This window comes from Miniopterus natalensis, chromosome 10 (assembly GCF_054644295.1).
Source record: "Miniopterus natalensis isolate mMinNat1 chromosome 10, mMinNat1.hap1, whole genome shotgun sequence".
Lineage (NCBI taxonomy): Eukaryota > Metazoa > Chordata > Mammalia > Chiroptera > Miniopteridae > Miniopterus > Miniopterus natalensis.
The window spans coordinates 44,032,577-44,045,433 of record NC_142090.1 but is presented as its reverse complement, the minus strand read 5'-3'; the positions used below and the strand labels follow the sequence as shown (position 1 = coordinate 44,045,433).

The 12,857-nt window shown below is 46.0% G+C and overlaps 1 protein-coding gene across 4 annotated transcripts in view; it reads right to left on the bottom strand.

The window, feature by feature from the left end:
• ATXN7L1 (ataxin 7 like 1) overlaps nucleotides 1–12,857 on the bottom strand; it is a 230,687-nt gene that overhangs the window by 33,579 nt on the left and 184,251 nt on the right. For all 4 annotated transcript variants that reach the window (XM_016204762.2, XM_016204763.2, XM_087821097.1 and 1 more), the window contains one exon: nucleotides 100–383. In XM_016204762.2, the coding sequence (XP_016060248.1) occupies nucleotides 100–383 (284 nt within the window). The remainder of the gene's footprint in view (nucleotides 1–99; nucleotides 384–12,857) is intronic.

Below are 12,857 nucleotides of genomic sequence, written 5' to 3'. Positions count from 1 at the left end.
ACAGACCTGCTTAATTATAAGAACACATCGCTCCTTGGTTATAGAGTGACTCAATTTCAGTCTAATCATGAGCCAGACTTGAAGGACACAGACACATACCTGAAAGTCTCCTGTAAGGCTTGTTGTTGTTTTTGGTGCCATTTTGGTGTTTCTTATCTGTTGTGGCAGACAAAATTCCTTTGCCATTTAAGATCTTCTCTGGGGAAGGTGGCACTGACTTGGACATCAAAACCGGCTTAATTAAGGGTGGGGTGGAGACAGCCGAAGAGGAGGCGGAGCAGGCGGTGACTGCAGCAGTGGTTGCAGAGTTCATTTTGACATTGGCACCATCTGCCTTCACTAGGTTAGGAATTTTCTCTAAACTGACTACAGGAACGGGGACGCTGAAAAATAAATGAACAAACACACACAATTGCCTTCTTTGATACATCTGGTCCGCTGAGAAGCTATACCCGCTTATCATGATCAGAACACTGCCTTATCACTTATTTATATTCCTCCTATAAGCGAGCAGCATGATTCCAGTTTTGATGGGAGGGAGATCGTGCCTCGAAAAGGACCAACAGGGGGTGCGAGGCTGGCATGGGGCCAGGGATGGCATCAGAGCTGATTACCTCTCCTACCCGTTGTCCCCATAGATCCTGCAGCTCCCCCTTCTCAGCTCTTACATGTTGGCTGTCTCTGAGACAGCACCTTGGGAAGAACAAGGTGCCTGCTGTGAAGCTCAGGAAGAGATGCTGTTTGTCTCCTGAAGACAGTGTGCCACAGCGTGCCACTTGCTGAATCACACCCTTCCCCCCTGCTGCTGGGCTGGTCTCCCACCTGGCGATCAGCGACCGGGCCTGACATCTGCTTAGCTCAGGAGTGCTGACAGGCTCACACCAAACGGAGGCATGGCTGCAGGCCAGCGCGCCACGCTGCATGCTGTCGGAGGACTCCTGGATCACTCTCATATCCTGGGGATGGGCTCAAATTGAGTGAGCCGCCATGTAACATTATCTAATATTCCATTTTAGGCAGCTAGTTATGTAAATAGGCAATTCTCAAGTCTGGCAGGTGAGAGGATGAATTTTAAGAAGACAGAGCACAAAGGTGTATGTTTGCTCTTCAGAATCTGTCACCTTAGTCCCACTTCCTTGCTATTTCTCCTGTAATGGATATGCATTTGATTTCCGTGCATTGAATGCTGGAGGACCCTATGTCTGCGGGGCTGTGAAGGACTCTGTCTCAGGTTTTAAAAGATGAGATAAGATGAATAAGCTTTGCTTTGGTTCCTGAACTAGATTTCCTTTCTCCTTGCAGGAAGGCAGAACGCTAATATTTCAGCCCCGCAATCATCTCTGAGCCGACTTAGCTGTTTGAATGCCAAGTGATCTAGAATATGCTTATACCTGCCTGCAGACAATGCAGGGCATGAAAGAGGTTGTTTTGGCAGGGGAGGAATCTTATTTGTCCACATGGCTGGTTGGTTCTCCCTTCTCTAAGATTTATTCACAGATCATTTCTTTGTTCATGAAATTATTTCAGCAACCCCTCAGCCCCTGCTTTTTTTCTGACTTTGAAACAGGATCACAGAGGTTATTTATAGGCCTTTCTCAGTGGTAGAGCTGATTGTTGCTGGGCTTCACCAGCTTCACCTGAGGACCACATGCTTTCCTGGCCTGGGGAAGGGTGGTGTGGGGCTTCAGGGGCTCTGGGAGGGAAAACTGGAACAGTGGTTTTCAAAGACATACCCAGTTACTTTGTCTCCTGAAGACAGTGTGCCACAGCGTGCCACTTCACCCTCGATCAGAGCATCCCAATCACTGAGATATAGCTGAACTGCTGCTACTTTCTATTTAATGGTAATTCTCAAAGCACTCACCAATTGCTGAAGAACAGCACAAGAAGCCCTTGAAGAGTCAGCACACTGAGAAGCTATAAAAGATATTACCTAGTGAAATTAGTGCTGCATTCCTGATCTTTTCCAAATGGTAAAAAATGCAGAACCATGGAATATGGAATTCTTCTAGGATCGTTCCTTCACTCAATTTTAAAGGATACAAATTATAGAAGTTAGGGTTTTGAAAGGATATTTGTACACCCATGTTCATAGAAGCATTAGTCACAATAGCCAAAAGGTGGAAGCAACCCAAGTATCCATTGCCGGGGAATGGAATGAGATATATACGTACAAAAGGAAGGAAATTCTGCCTTAAAATTCAGCCTTAAAAGGAAGGAAATTCTGATATACAAGTGAATGTTGAAGACATTATGCTAAGTGAAATAAGCCAGCCACAAAAAGACAAATGCTGTATGATTCCATTTATATGAGATAACTAGTTTGGTCAAGTTCACAAACACAGAAAGTAGAATGGTGATTTTGAGGGGCTGGGGACGGGAGAATAGGGAGTTGTTAATTAATGGATATTGAGTTTCAGTTTTGCAAGATGAAAAGAGTTCTGGAGACTGGCTGCACGACAATGTGAATGTACTTAACACTATTGAACTGTACATTCAAAATAGTTATAATGATAAAATTTATGTGTATTTTACCACAATTAAAAAATTTTAAAAATGTACAAACTAACCCCCCCAAAATTATAAAACTCATACAACTTAAATTGTACTTAAATATCTTGACTTAAAAAATATATGAGAACCTGCTTAAAAGTTCTTATTGATTTATTTGTGAGTCTTGTTCTGATCTGTTGACTTTTATTTCTTTAGAAAAAAAATTAAACTTCAAATGCTGATGTTTATGAAAACACGGACTATGAGCCAGGTGAGAAGATTCTCGAGCACCTGAGTGGCCTTCTCTGTTATACTTCTTTGTGAAGCCAAGTTTAGGAAAGGAAGTTAGGAACTTTAAGTTCCAGATCTAGCTCTTGTCACATGAGCCGGTGTGAGTAAAGGGAAGGCCTCCAGTTTCTGTGAGAAATGCCCTGGGTACGAGTTGAGTACTCATGAGCTCAGCAGATGATGTTGGGATAGAATAATCCAGAACAACTGTATCAACTGAAATAAATTTAAATACCGAGGGAAGTGGTCCTCAAATGCTCAGTCTGCGTTTCTCCCTAAAGTCAATGTCCAGCCTCCAATGTGCTCCTGACAGCAGCCACAAGAGCACAGGGCACTAGGTCCAGCCATTTGCAACAGCAACAGTTGACTCACCTCTTTGGTGATGCTTCTTCCCAACTGTGCCGAGTAACTGAGCTTGAGCCAAGTCAGCTAATATCTGTGACTGATCCTCTAATTTGGAATTTTCTCCACTACATGATGAGTGTGGCCCACTCAAACAGTCGACTGCTAATGCTTCCAGCACTCTAGTTGGACTTCAATCCTAGTGCCTGTATGCAGGATGTGGAATTGAAGCCCATCAGAATCAAGAAGGAAAGGCTGATGTGCAGCCCTCTGGGATTGAGTTTTATTGGATTGGAATGGAAGGTGTTAGGATAAACAATATGATCAAGAATGTTTTGAAGGCCCTGGCCAGTGTGGCTCAGTTGGTTGGAACATCGTCCTGTACACTGAAAGGTTGGGGTTCGATTCCCGGCCAGGGCACATGCTTGGTCGGGGGTTTAATCCCCAGTCGGGGCACGTGTGGAAGGCAACTGACCAATGTTTCTTCTCTCCCCCCCTTTCTCTCTCTTCCCCTTCCTCTCTCCCTAAAATCAATAAGCATATCCTCAGGCGAGGATTAAAAAAAAAAAAAAAAAGAATGTTTTGAAGAGTCCCATGGACCTGGCTGAGTCAGTAAGGAACTGAGCCACTGAGGAAGCACCCCTGATGCCAGGTATGTGGGCGACATCTTGGAAGTAGAAGAAGGTAGATTGAGTTGTGGGTGGGAATCCAAGGGTGTCCATAGTTAATGAAGGGCTGCAGAGAGTGAAGGACAGCCTCGGAGCAGCCTGATAATTTTTCTTTGATGTCCCTTCTCTCCCCTCTAAGGTAACCTGCCTCTGGTCTGTGCTGAGAAGTTAAGAGAAGAAAAGGAGCAGGGAGCTCAATGACAGTGGGAAGGGTCAAACACAGCCCCATAGGAACTGAGAGCGAGAAGTGAAAACCATCCCCAGTATAAATGTTCGCTGTCAGTCTGAGTACTCAGCCTCCTTTCTTCACTACTATTGGCAACAGCCCCAACTGATGAGCAAAGGAGGAAATGATCTCAAGATGGTGCCAAACAATGTGGAAAACCAATCCCAGAGATTCAATCTTTTTCAGCAAAGAGCTTTGGCTGACATAAGAAGCTGTGGAGAGCCCAGGCCCCTGCTTCCCTCACATACAGATCCCTGTGTGTGTCTACACTCCAGGGAGTGAGGCGTGTGGCCGTCTGGAAGGCATCATCTCAGGATGGTCAGCTTTCTCCCATTGTCCCTCTACTCACTTCCTCGCCATCGCCTTTCTCAGCCAGTACAGTGTTCCAGCCTGGGCAGGTAAGGGCCCCTTCCAGGTGACAGTGGGCCCTGAATAACAGGTTTAATTTCTTTCCATTTGGAAAGAAGCCAAAAGATTCTGACCTCTGCTTTCACAGTTCAGGCATCTCCCCCTTTACTGTGATTAATCACAGTAACTCTAACAACTCATGTATGGTTAGGTGCTGGGAGGGGTGGATTGTTGGCGACATCTAGATGACTAAGCAATTTATTATTCTGTTTGCTTAGGTGACAAACAAGCTTGGTGGTTGCCCCTTGGATCAGCCAAAGCCCCTTAAGCTGCTTCCTGTGCAGTCTTGAGGCATGCACTTACACACTTCCTGATATCTCACAATTAGCTGCATTTATCAACTCCTTTCTTTGAGGAGCAGTATTTGAAAGGGAAAGATGAGTCCCCACTCTTCCCCTGCTGCTTTCATAATGCCTGTTTTGTTCGCTTGGGATGAACTCCTTCAGGGAGCCCCGGCTGCAGCCTGCCTTCCTGCTGTGTCTAATACACTGGGAGTAGTTATCTCCTTGTTATCTCTGCACCTCTGTCTAGGTCCAGGGAAGGGATCCTACAGCCCGGAGAGAACAGCCCTCCCTCCTCCTCCTTGCTATGTGGGGATGATGTCTACCTTGTTTCTTTGGTGCTGCTCTGGCTGCCCACCTCTTCTTGTGTGCTTGGCCTGTCTGCATTTATCTTTCTGGACCAAGGCTTTAAGAAAAATGGTTCTCCTGGCACCAAGAACATCCCCCTCTCTGTCCAGTGATGTCTGCAAAAGAGCAGAGGTGAAGAATCTTACAGTGCCACTAATTGTCATAGAGCCGGCTGCTCACCCGCCAGCTATGCTTTCCTGGTGATCATGATTTATTCTTTTATCACCAACAGATAAGCCTTAAGAGAATGGTTCAGAAAATCTTGAGTCCTGCAGAAATCATTGCCAGCCCTGCTCCACTTACCAGGGCAGGGAAAAAATGGATTTGACAGGCAGGAACCTGAAGACATATGGTATTTGTGTTGTGGGTTATGTGTCTGATGAGAGTTCTCAACTGTCTGATTCCTTTCCACCAATTCCTTTGACAAAGGCCCATGTACAGAATTTTGAGGATCTCTGATTCACTGGCAGATCCTTGAAAGGGCCACCTCACCCAGCCTTTTGCCTTCCAAGCAGTGATAGCTTTTAAGTCATCCCAAGTAAAAAGGAATTACCCTATTTTAAAAGACTCAGAGAAGGAATTCTATTTGGGTCTCATGGATGCATTTTTGGGGCTGCTATCATGACATTATTTATATTAAATTTAAATTCTCTAAGTTCAAGAAATACTTGGGACACTCTTGAAGGCTGAGAGTTAGGCAGTCACTAAGTATCAGCCCAAAGAGCAGAGCTACCAAGTCCTGCCATGATGCACCAAAGACAGGAGGTACTACATAAATCCTGACAAGTGAATAAATTATTTTTTATGTGGAAAAAATTATTTTTTTATGTGGGAAAACTTTCAGAAAGCCAATTTGTGAATGTCTGAAGCAAACAGAAAACAGGGTAATCAAACACATGCACAGAAAATAAGAAAATCTGCCAGATTAATCTAATAATATTCTGCGGCTGAGTGTCAGGCCTGGTGGTTGGGGAGGAAGCACTGTGTATAATCTCTCCTGGCCTTTGCATAGCTTTGGATTCTTTCCCACATAACACACCCTCAGTGGAAAAATGTGGTCAGAACACACTGCTACTGGGGGTAAGTAGCAGAGGCAAAAAAAAGATGGGTTAGCAGCGTCTCATGTCAGCCCAGAGGGATACCCAGCAGAGCTTGCTGGGGCCCATCGCTGGCCAAGAAGCTTAAAGCATCTCCATCAGTGACTTGGATGATGGGCTAAGACCTTGTCCCTCAAATGGGGGAAGAGGTGGTTAGCCTCTGAGAAGAATGAGGTGGGACTTTCCCTTAAGCCAGTTAGGAAAGAAGGAGAAATGAGCAGGCCGGCTTTGATGAATTGTAAAAGTGGCCAGAAACAAGTAAATAAAATCAGGGAGGACAAGTTGGACTGAACTGAGGGTCTGTGCCTTGTCCCTGTTCAGATTGATAGAATGTGGAGGGTGTTGCAAGATAGTTTAGGACAGTGGTTAGGGAGGCAGGCTTTGAAATCAGGCCTTTTTTATTGCTAGATGCTTTATAGTGGGAAAGCACCTGACTTCCCAGCCTCAGGGCCTCCGCAAGCCCATGAGGACTTTGGTGGGAATTAGAAAAAGGGTGGCTGGCCAAGTGGATGAGTACTGGTTTTACTTCTTTCTTGCCCCCTTGGCATGGCAGCTTCATACAGTGCAAAACCCACACAGACATAGTAGGTGCCTGCCCTGCCTAGCTTATCCTGGGACTTTACTACTCTGGGCCTCAGTCTCCTTATCAGTAAAATGAAGATCATAACAAATATTTAGTGATTAAATGATATAATACATATAAAATGCTTAGCATGGAACTTGGTACAGAGTTGGTCTTAAATAAACTGAAGCTAGAATAAAAAGGGGAGAGTGTTTGTAACTTATAGTAATGTGCAGTCCTATGCTATATACCTGAAACTAATATAATATTGAATGCCAACTGTAACTTAAAAATTAAGAAAGGGGGGAGAGTGGATCATGCCATTCCCTCTCTCCATGACTCCAACGTTCCTGGGGTATATATGTATCTGGGGTGCAAGTCATTGTCACCATCAGAAATTTCTGTCCTGTTAGTCCTGCTGGTCCCACCATTATGGACCAGGCAGCAGATAGGTGTGAGCAGGGCCCTCCCATACTCACCTGGAGTGGAGGACCACTTCTGGGGGGTGCAATGAAGAGGGAAAACAGAACTAGGTAGGGAACCTTTCCAGACTTGATGACTCCTTTCTAGGAGCATTCACTCCTACTTCTCAGTCCCACCTGCTTCTCAACCCTTAGCCTTTCAGGCACCTGGACCAGTGGTTCATGCTCCTACTTGTGTAACACATTCTGGAGGAAAACTGAACAGGAACTCCAGCCACCTTGCATGCAAACATGTCTCCTGTAACCCTGAAGTGTGTTAGGCAATGAGGGTCCTTGCTGGCTCTTTGACATCTTCTGGAGGAATAACTGCATGTGCTCCTATTTAGGCAGCTCCCGATTTCCTGGGAGCAGGAGACTCCAGCACCAGCCTCTGTTAGAATATCCAGTACTTCTGTTAATCGGGTCTTCCTAAGGCACGGATCTCAGAAGCTGGTCTCTAAATCTGCAGGGAGATCTACGGTCACTATGTGTCCTGACATTCTGGGGAGTTGTAATGCTCCAAAACTAAGGGAAAAATCAGTAAGCCAGAGAAGAGAGGAAGATAAAGAGGGAAACAGAGTTCTGGCATAGGCTGTCTCTGGCGTGCACTTGGGACCAGCCTGCTTCCAGTGATGTGGCCTCAGGCAGTCAGCCCAGGAGGTAGTTAAGACAACCCTAACCAAACCAGCTGCACCTGTTCAATGCCTTTTCTTCCCCATATGAGAACTAAAGGCCTCATATTAAAAAGAATATCCAGTGAAATTCACAGCAGTGCATAAATGGTATCAGGACCTTTGAGCAGAGGATTTGAGAATGCGGAGATCAGGAAGCAAGTGTATTCCAGAGAAAGCGCTGGTGCAGAGAGGGACAGAGCCCCAAGTGCCCTAGCTGCAAACACTGGCCCAGGACAGGACAGGTTGGGCTTGGGAGCAACAAATGCGAGCACTCCCCTCTGCAGCCACCAGAGGTCATTGGTTCCCGCTGCTGGAGCTGCAAGCTGCCTCTGTCTTTGGACCTGTCCCTTACCTTCTACAGCCAGTACAGCCAAGACATTTATTGTCTCCCTCAAGCCCTGGAGCCAACACTGACCAGGGGGACAGAAGAGCACTCCTCACAGAGCATCCTCCATTCCCATGCCAGGGAAGACCGGGAGCCGGACCTGGGCTCAGGTCCTCAGACTGCTTTTGGGAAGCTCTTCTGAGCAACACTGGGAATGAGGAAGTGGCACAGCATCACTGGCTACAGTCAGTATCCCAGCCTTGACTCCCCAGCTTCCTTCACAGAGGAACAGCCCCAGGGAGTGTCTTCCCTCTCAAGGGACCTGGGAGGCCAGGTGTCATTCTGCTCTTTCCTTCTCCTATTGGAATTGGACAGGGCGGACAGCCCTGCACCCAAGCCACCTTCACCCAGAACGCTAAGCATACTGTTTAAACCTTCAAAAGTGTAGTCTTCACACTGACCTACAGCAAACTCAGGACATTTTTTGTTCCAAGTTAAATACACTTTGTATTTTTTAAAAAATTCCGGTTAGAGACCTTGGCCCCTCCTGACATTTGTCACTCAAGTCTACCTGCTAAAAGAGGTCCCTATCTCCGCTATCAGTTCAGGCCTGTCATCATTGTTAGCCTGAACCTTAATGAAGATCCTCACCACCAGTCTTTCTGTCTCGGCCTCTCTGTGATTGAATCCACCTCCACTCAGCCGCCAATGCAATCCTGACCTGGCTACTGGCTGTTTAAAGGGCTCTGCGGGCTCCCCACTGTCCAGAGTATGGAGTTCAACCTCACAGTCTGGTTTACCCACAGCTCCCACCAGGGCATCTTCTCCCCGTCAGAGCTCCACCTGGCTCTGGGCCTTTACATAAGCTGGACAGTTCCTTCTGCTCTTGTGCCCTTCTCCCCTCTTTGGGTGGATACTCCCTCATCTGCCCAGATCCGATGAGACATCCTCTTCTCTTGCAGTGCTGGCCATTCCTTCCTAGGTGTTTCTGTTGCACTTCTCACATCAAATGGCCAAGTTTCAGCTCTATGCCTGTGTCGCCTGACCAGACCTTGAGCTACCTGAGGACAGGAACCTGGACCAAGTGTATACGTCACTTCAAAGTTCTCTCAGTGATGTATACATTATTTGGCATTTAGAAAGAGCTTTAAATGTTTGATGAATAAATTAATGTTCTCAGTGAAGGTTAAATCACATAACACAATAAAAACCAAACCAGCTCTCTACCAGAACAAATGCTTTAGGTAAGGAGCAGCCTGCAGCTGTCTCTCTTCCTGGTAGAGGAGCCAGAGTGATACAGAAGTGAGGGTGAATGGCTTCTGGCCCCCCCCTTTATTTCTCTCATTCTCCCTCGATACTGACATACCGCAACCTGCCATGAGGTGTGCAGCAGGCTGTGCAGTCACACGGAAGATGGTGTTTCATCCTTACCCCCATTTAGAGGAGGAACCTGAGGCTTAGAATGGTTGCCCCAGGGCATTCACTCAGCAAAGCGAAGGGCAGCGATGGGGTTTGACTTCAGGCAGCTCTAAGAGCATGTTCTTTATCACAGCATGGAAATGAGAAGAACAGGGATGGAGTTCCAGCCCCACCACTGGCCAGTCACTTTATCAGTCTGGGGCTCCATTTCCTCATCACATCACTGAGTAGGCTTGAGGCTCAAAAGGGACTGGGGCTCTGAAAGCATCTAAAAATGACAAGGTGCTATGCAAATATGAAGGACCAAGATTACTAATCTTTGGCTCATACTCTCTCTCTCTGTCATGCCGTTTCCCCCCTTCCCTAGCTGTCCTAGCCTATATTTTCCCCTAGACACTAGTCCCTATTTTTGAGCACTTCTGAGACCTGGCAAGGTCAGTTGAGTTTATTATACCCAAGGAGCTGTCCATTGTCCTTACCTTGACCATTTGAAAACCTAGTAAGCTTGTAACACTTAAATTTTTTTTTTCTTCAAAAGGTCTTCTCACATTTTATTAAATTTTATTCTTAGAGATTTGCTATTTTTAATGTTAATTACATGACATCTTTTAAAATTTTGTTTTTAGTTTGTTGCTAATGCATAGAAATATAATTGACTTCTGTATATTGATTTTGTATTTAACCACCTTGCTGTACTCTTATTAGAACGTTTTAAGTTCCTTATGCCTTCCTGGAAGGGACACTATTCCCAGAGATGAATATTCTGGCCTGTTTATATCCCATCCTCTTACCCACCTGCTCTTTCTTTTTTTTTTAAGTTTCTTTATCTTTATTGTTGAAAATATTACAGATGACCCCTTTTTATCCCTTTGATCCCCTCTGCTCTGCATCCACTCCACCCCCAAGACTTCTCCAGACCAGTGTCTGTGTCCATGAGTTATGCTTATAAACATATAAGTTCTCCGATTAATCTCTCCCCACCCCACTTTCCCTCTGAGATCCCTCACTCTGTTCCATGCTTCTATGTCTCTGGATCCATTTTGTTCATCAGTTTATTTTGTTTATTACATTCCACATCTGAGTGAGATTCACAAATTCCACATATGAGTGGTATTTGTCTTTCTCTGACTAGCTTATTTCACTTAGCATAATACTTTCTAGTTCCCTCTATGCTGTCCTAAAGGATAAAAGATCCTTCTTTTTTTACAGCTGCATAGTATTCCACAGTGTAAATGTGCCACAGCTGTTTTATCCACTCATCTACTGATGGGCCCTTCTGCCCTTTCTACTCCTTGCCTCTGCTGCTCATCACAGTAACCTCCACCTACTTCCTTTTGTCCATTTACCTTTCCTCCCTCATCCTCTGCCCCACTCCTTTTCCCTTGACACCCAAACCTATACTATGATAGGCAAAAACTGGCCTCAGAATGTCCCCCCTCATCTCTATGTGAGGGGCTGGATTTGTAAGTGGGAATCCAGGGAAGGACTTCTGTGGAATGCCACACCAACTCAATTCCCTTCTGATTAGGGTTTTCCTCATGTGGCCAACTACATCCTGGGATGTGGGCACAAATACCATATAGGGGATGTGGTACAGGGGCACACTCTACTTGTCTCCTCTTTAATTTAAAAGAAAATACCTTTCCCTTCTTCCCAGAGCACAGCCGTTTTTTCCTTCTTATCATCCAGGACTGTAGTTCTCCCTTCCTAATTCTAATAACTTAATGGCGGAAAAATAATTCCACAATGGGAACTGGCACTCTGATTTCTCCAAAAGAATTCAAAAGAGATTTATTTACATCTGTGGTTTCCTTTAGCATTAGAAAAATCTCTGTGAAGAGGGGGAAGGAGTTGTTTTATTTCAGACATGTTCATTTACTCACTCAACATACATTCATTTAGGAAATATTTGCTGGGTGCCAGATTCTAAACATGGGGCTAAAACATGGTGATGCCAAGGAGCTCAAAGTCCAGCTGGGAGCAGGGATGGATAAAGGAGCAAACGAGTACAATATATGATGGTAGTTCTTATGCTGGTGTCTTGAGTGTTAATGGGATCTTAGAGGAAGGAGCATTTCAGTCTGTATAAAAAGTCCAGGAAGGATCCATGGAGGAAGTGATGCTAATGCAGAGATTTTAAAGCATGTGTAAGGACAAGCAGGGAGGCTGCTTCTGGGGAGGGAAACAGCATGTGCCAACACATGGAAGGCATGTTTGAGGAGCTACAAATAGATGGGGACACCTGGAATATAAAATGTAGGGGTTAAAACTGTGGCAGCAGCAGTTGGACAAGTGGGAAATGCCAGATCATACATCCATCTCCAAAGAGGTTAAACTTCTAAGTGAGGGCCACCAAATATTATGAGCAGGGTGGGGGCACACAGCACTCAGGCTGGGTGCAAAGGGCAGACTGGAGTAAGGGCGGGGCAAGGGGATCAGGTAGAGGCCACTGCAAGAATCCTGCTGAGAAATCGGGGTGGCCAGAGGGGTTAAGTTACCGGCAGCATCCACAGCACTTGGGGTCTATAGCATTTCCCAGCCTGAGTAAAAGCCCTGAGATGACTCCTCTGGGCCATCAATACTGGTTCTTGTCCCCAGTTCATGCCAACACCAGGCAAGAAGTGATAGGCCAGCCTCATTTCTCCCAAGGCACTCAGCCAGGGCTGCTCAGTTATCATTTCCTCTCCATGAAGTGCTGAGAAGGCTTCCAGAGTCCTTCTCTTGCCCAAGCCCCCCCCACTCCAGAACATGCCTCCCAGTGGAAGCGTCCAGAGGAGGAGACAGTCTCCTCCCACCACACTGTCGGCACACACGGGAGGCTGGACGCCTGCTGATTTTTCTCTTGCTCTGGCTCATTTTCCTTCTAGAGCAGCAGGCTCATCTCCTGCATTTTTAATAGCTGAGCATATTTAGCATTCTGCACACGTGTGTGGGTTGATAAGGCCCAAGGAGAAGGCAACGAGCCATGCAGGGGAGGAAAACCTCCTCTCTGCTCCCGCCCACATCAGTGGATTTGTGTTCGCCTGGCAGCTTAGAGCGCTGGACCAGGGGAGCTAAAGTGACAACAGCAGGTTCGAAAGTCAGACTGGCTGATTCAGTCCCCAGTAAAAGGGGCCGGTCCCTTGGCCAAGCAGGGACTCATAAGTAAAGTCTGAAATGCTCACCTTAGCTCAAAAGAGCCAAAGAGTCATAATTTTCTCTTGACTTCCACCTGGGGACAGATTCATCTTGCCCATGTCTCTGTCTTTACCAGCATGACAGAGGA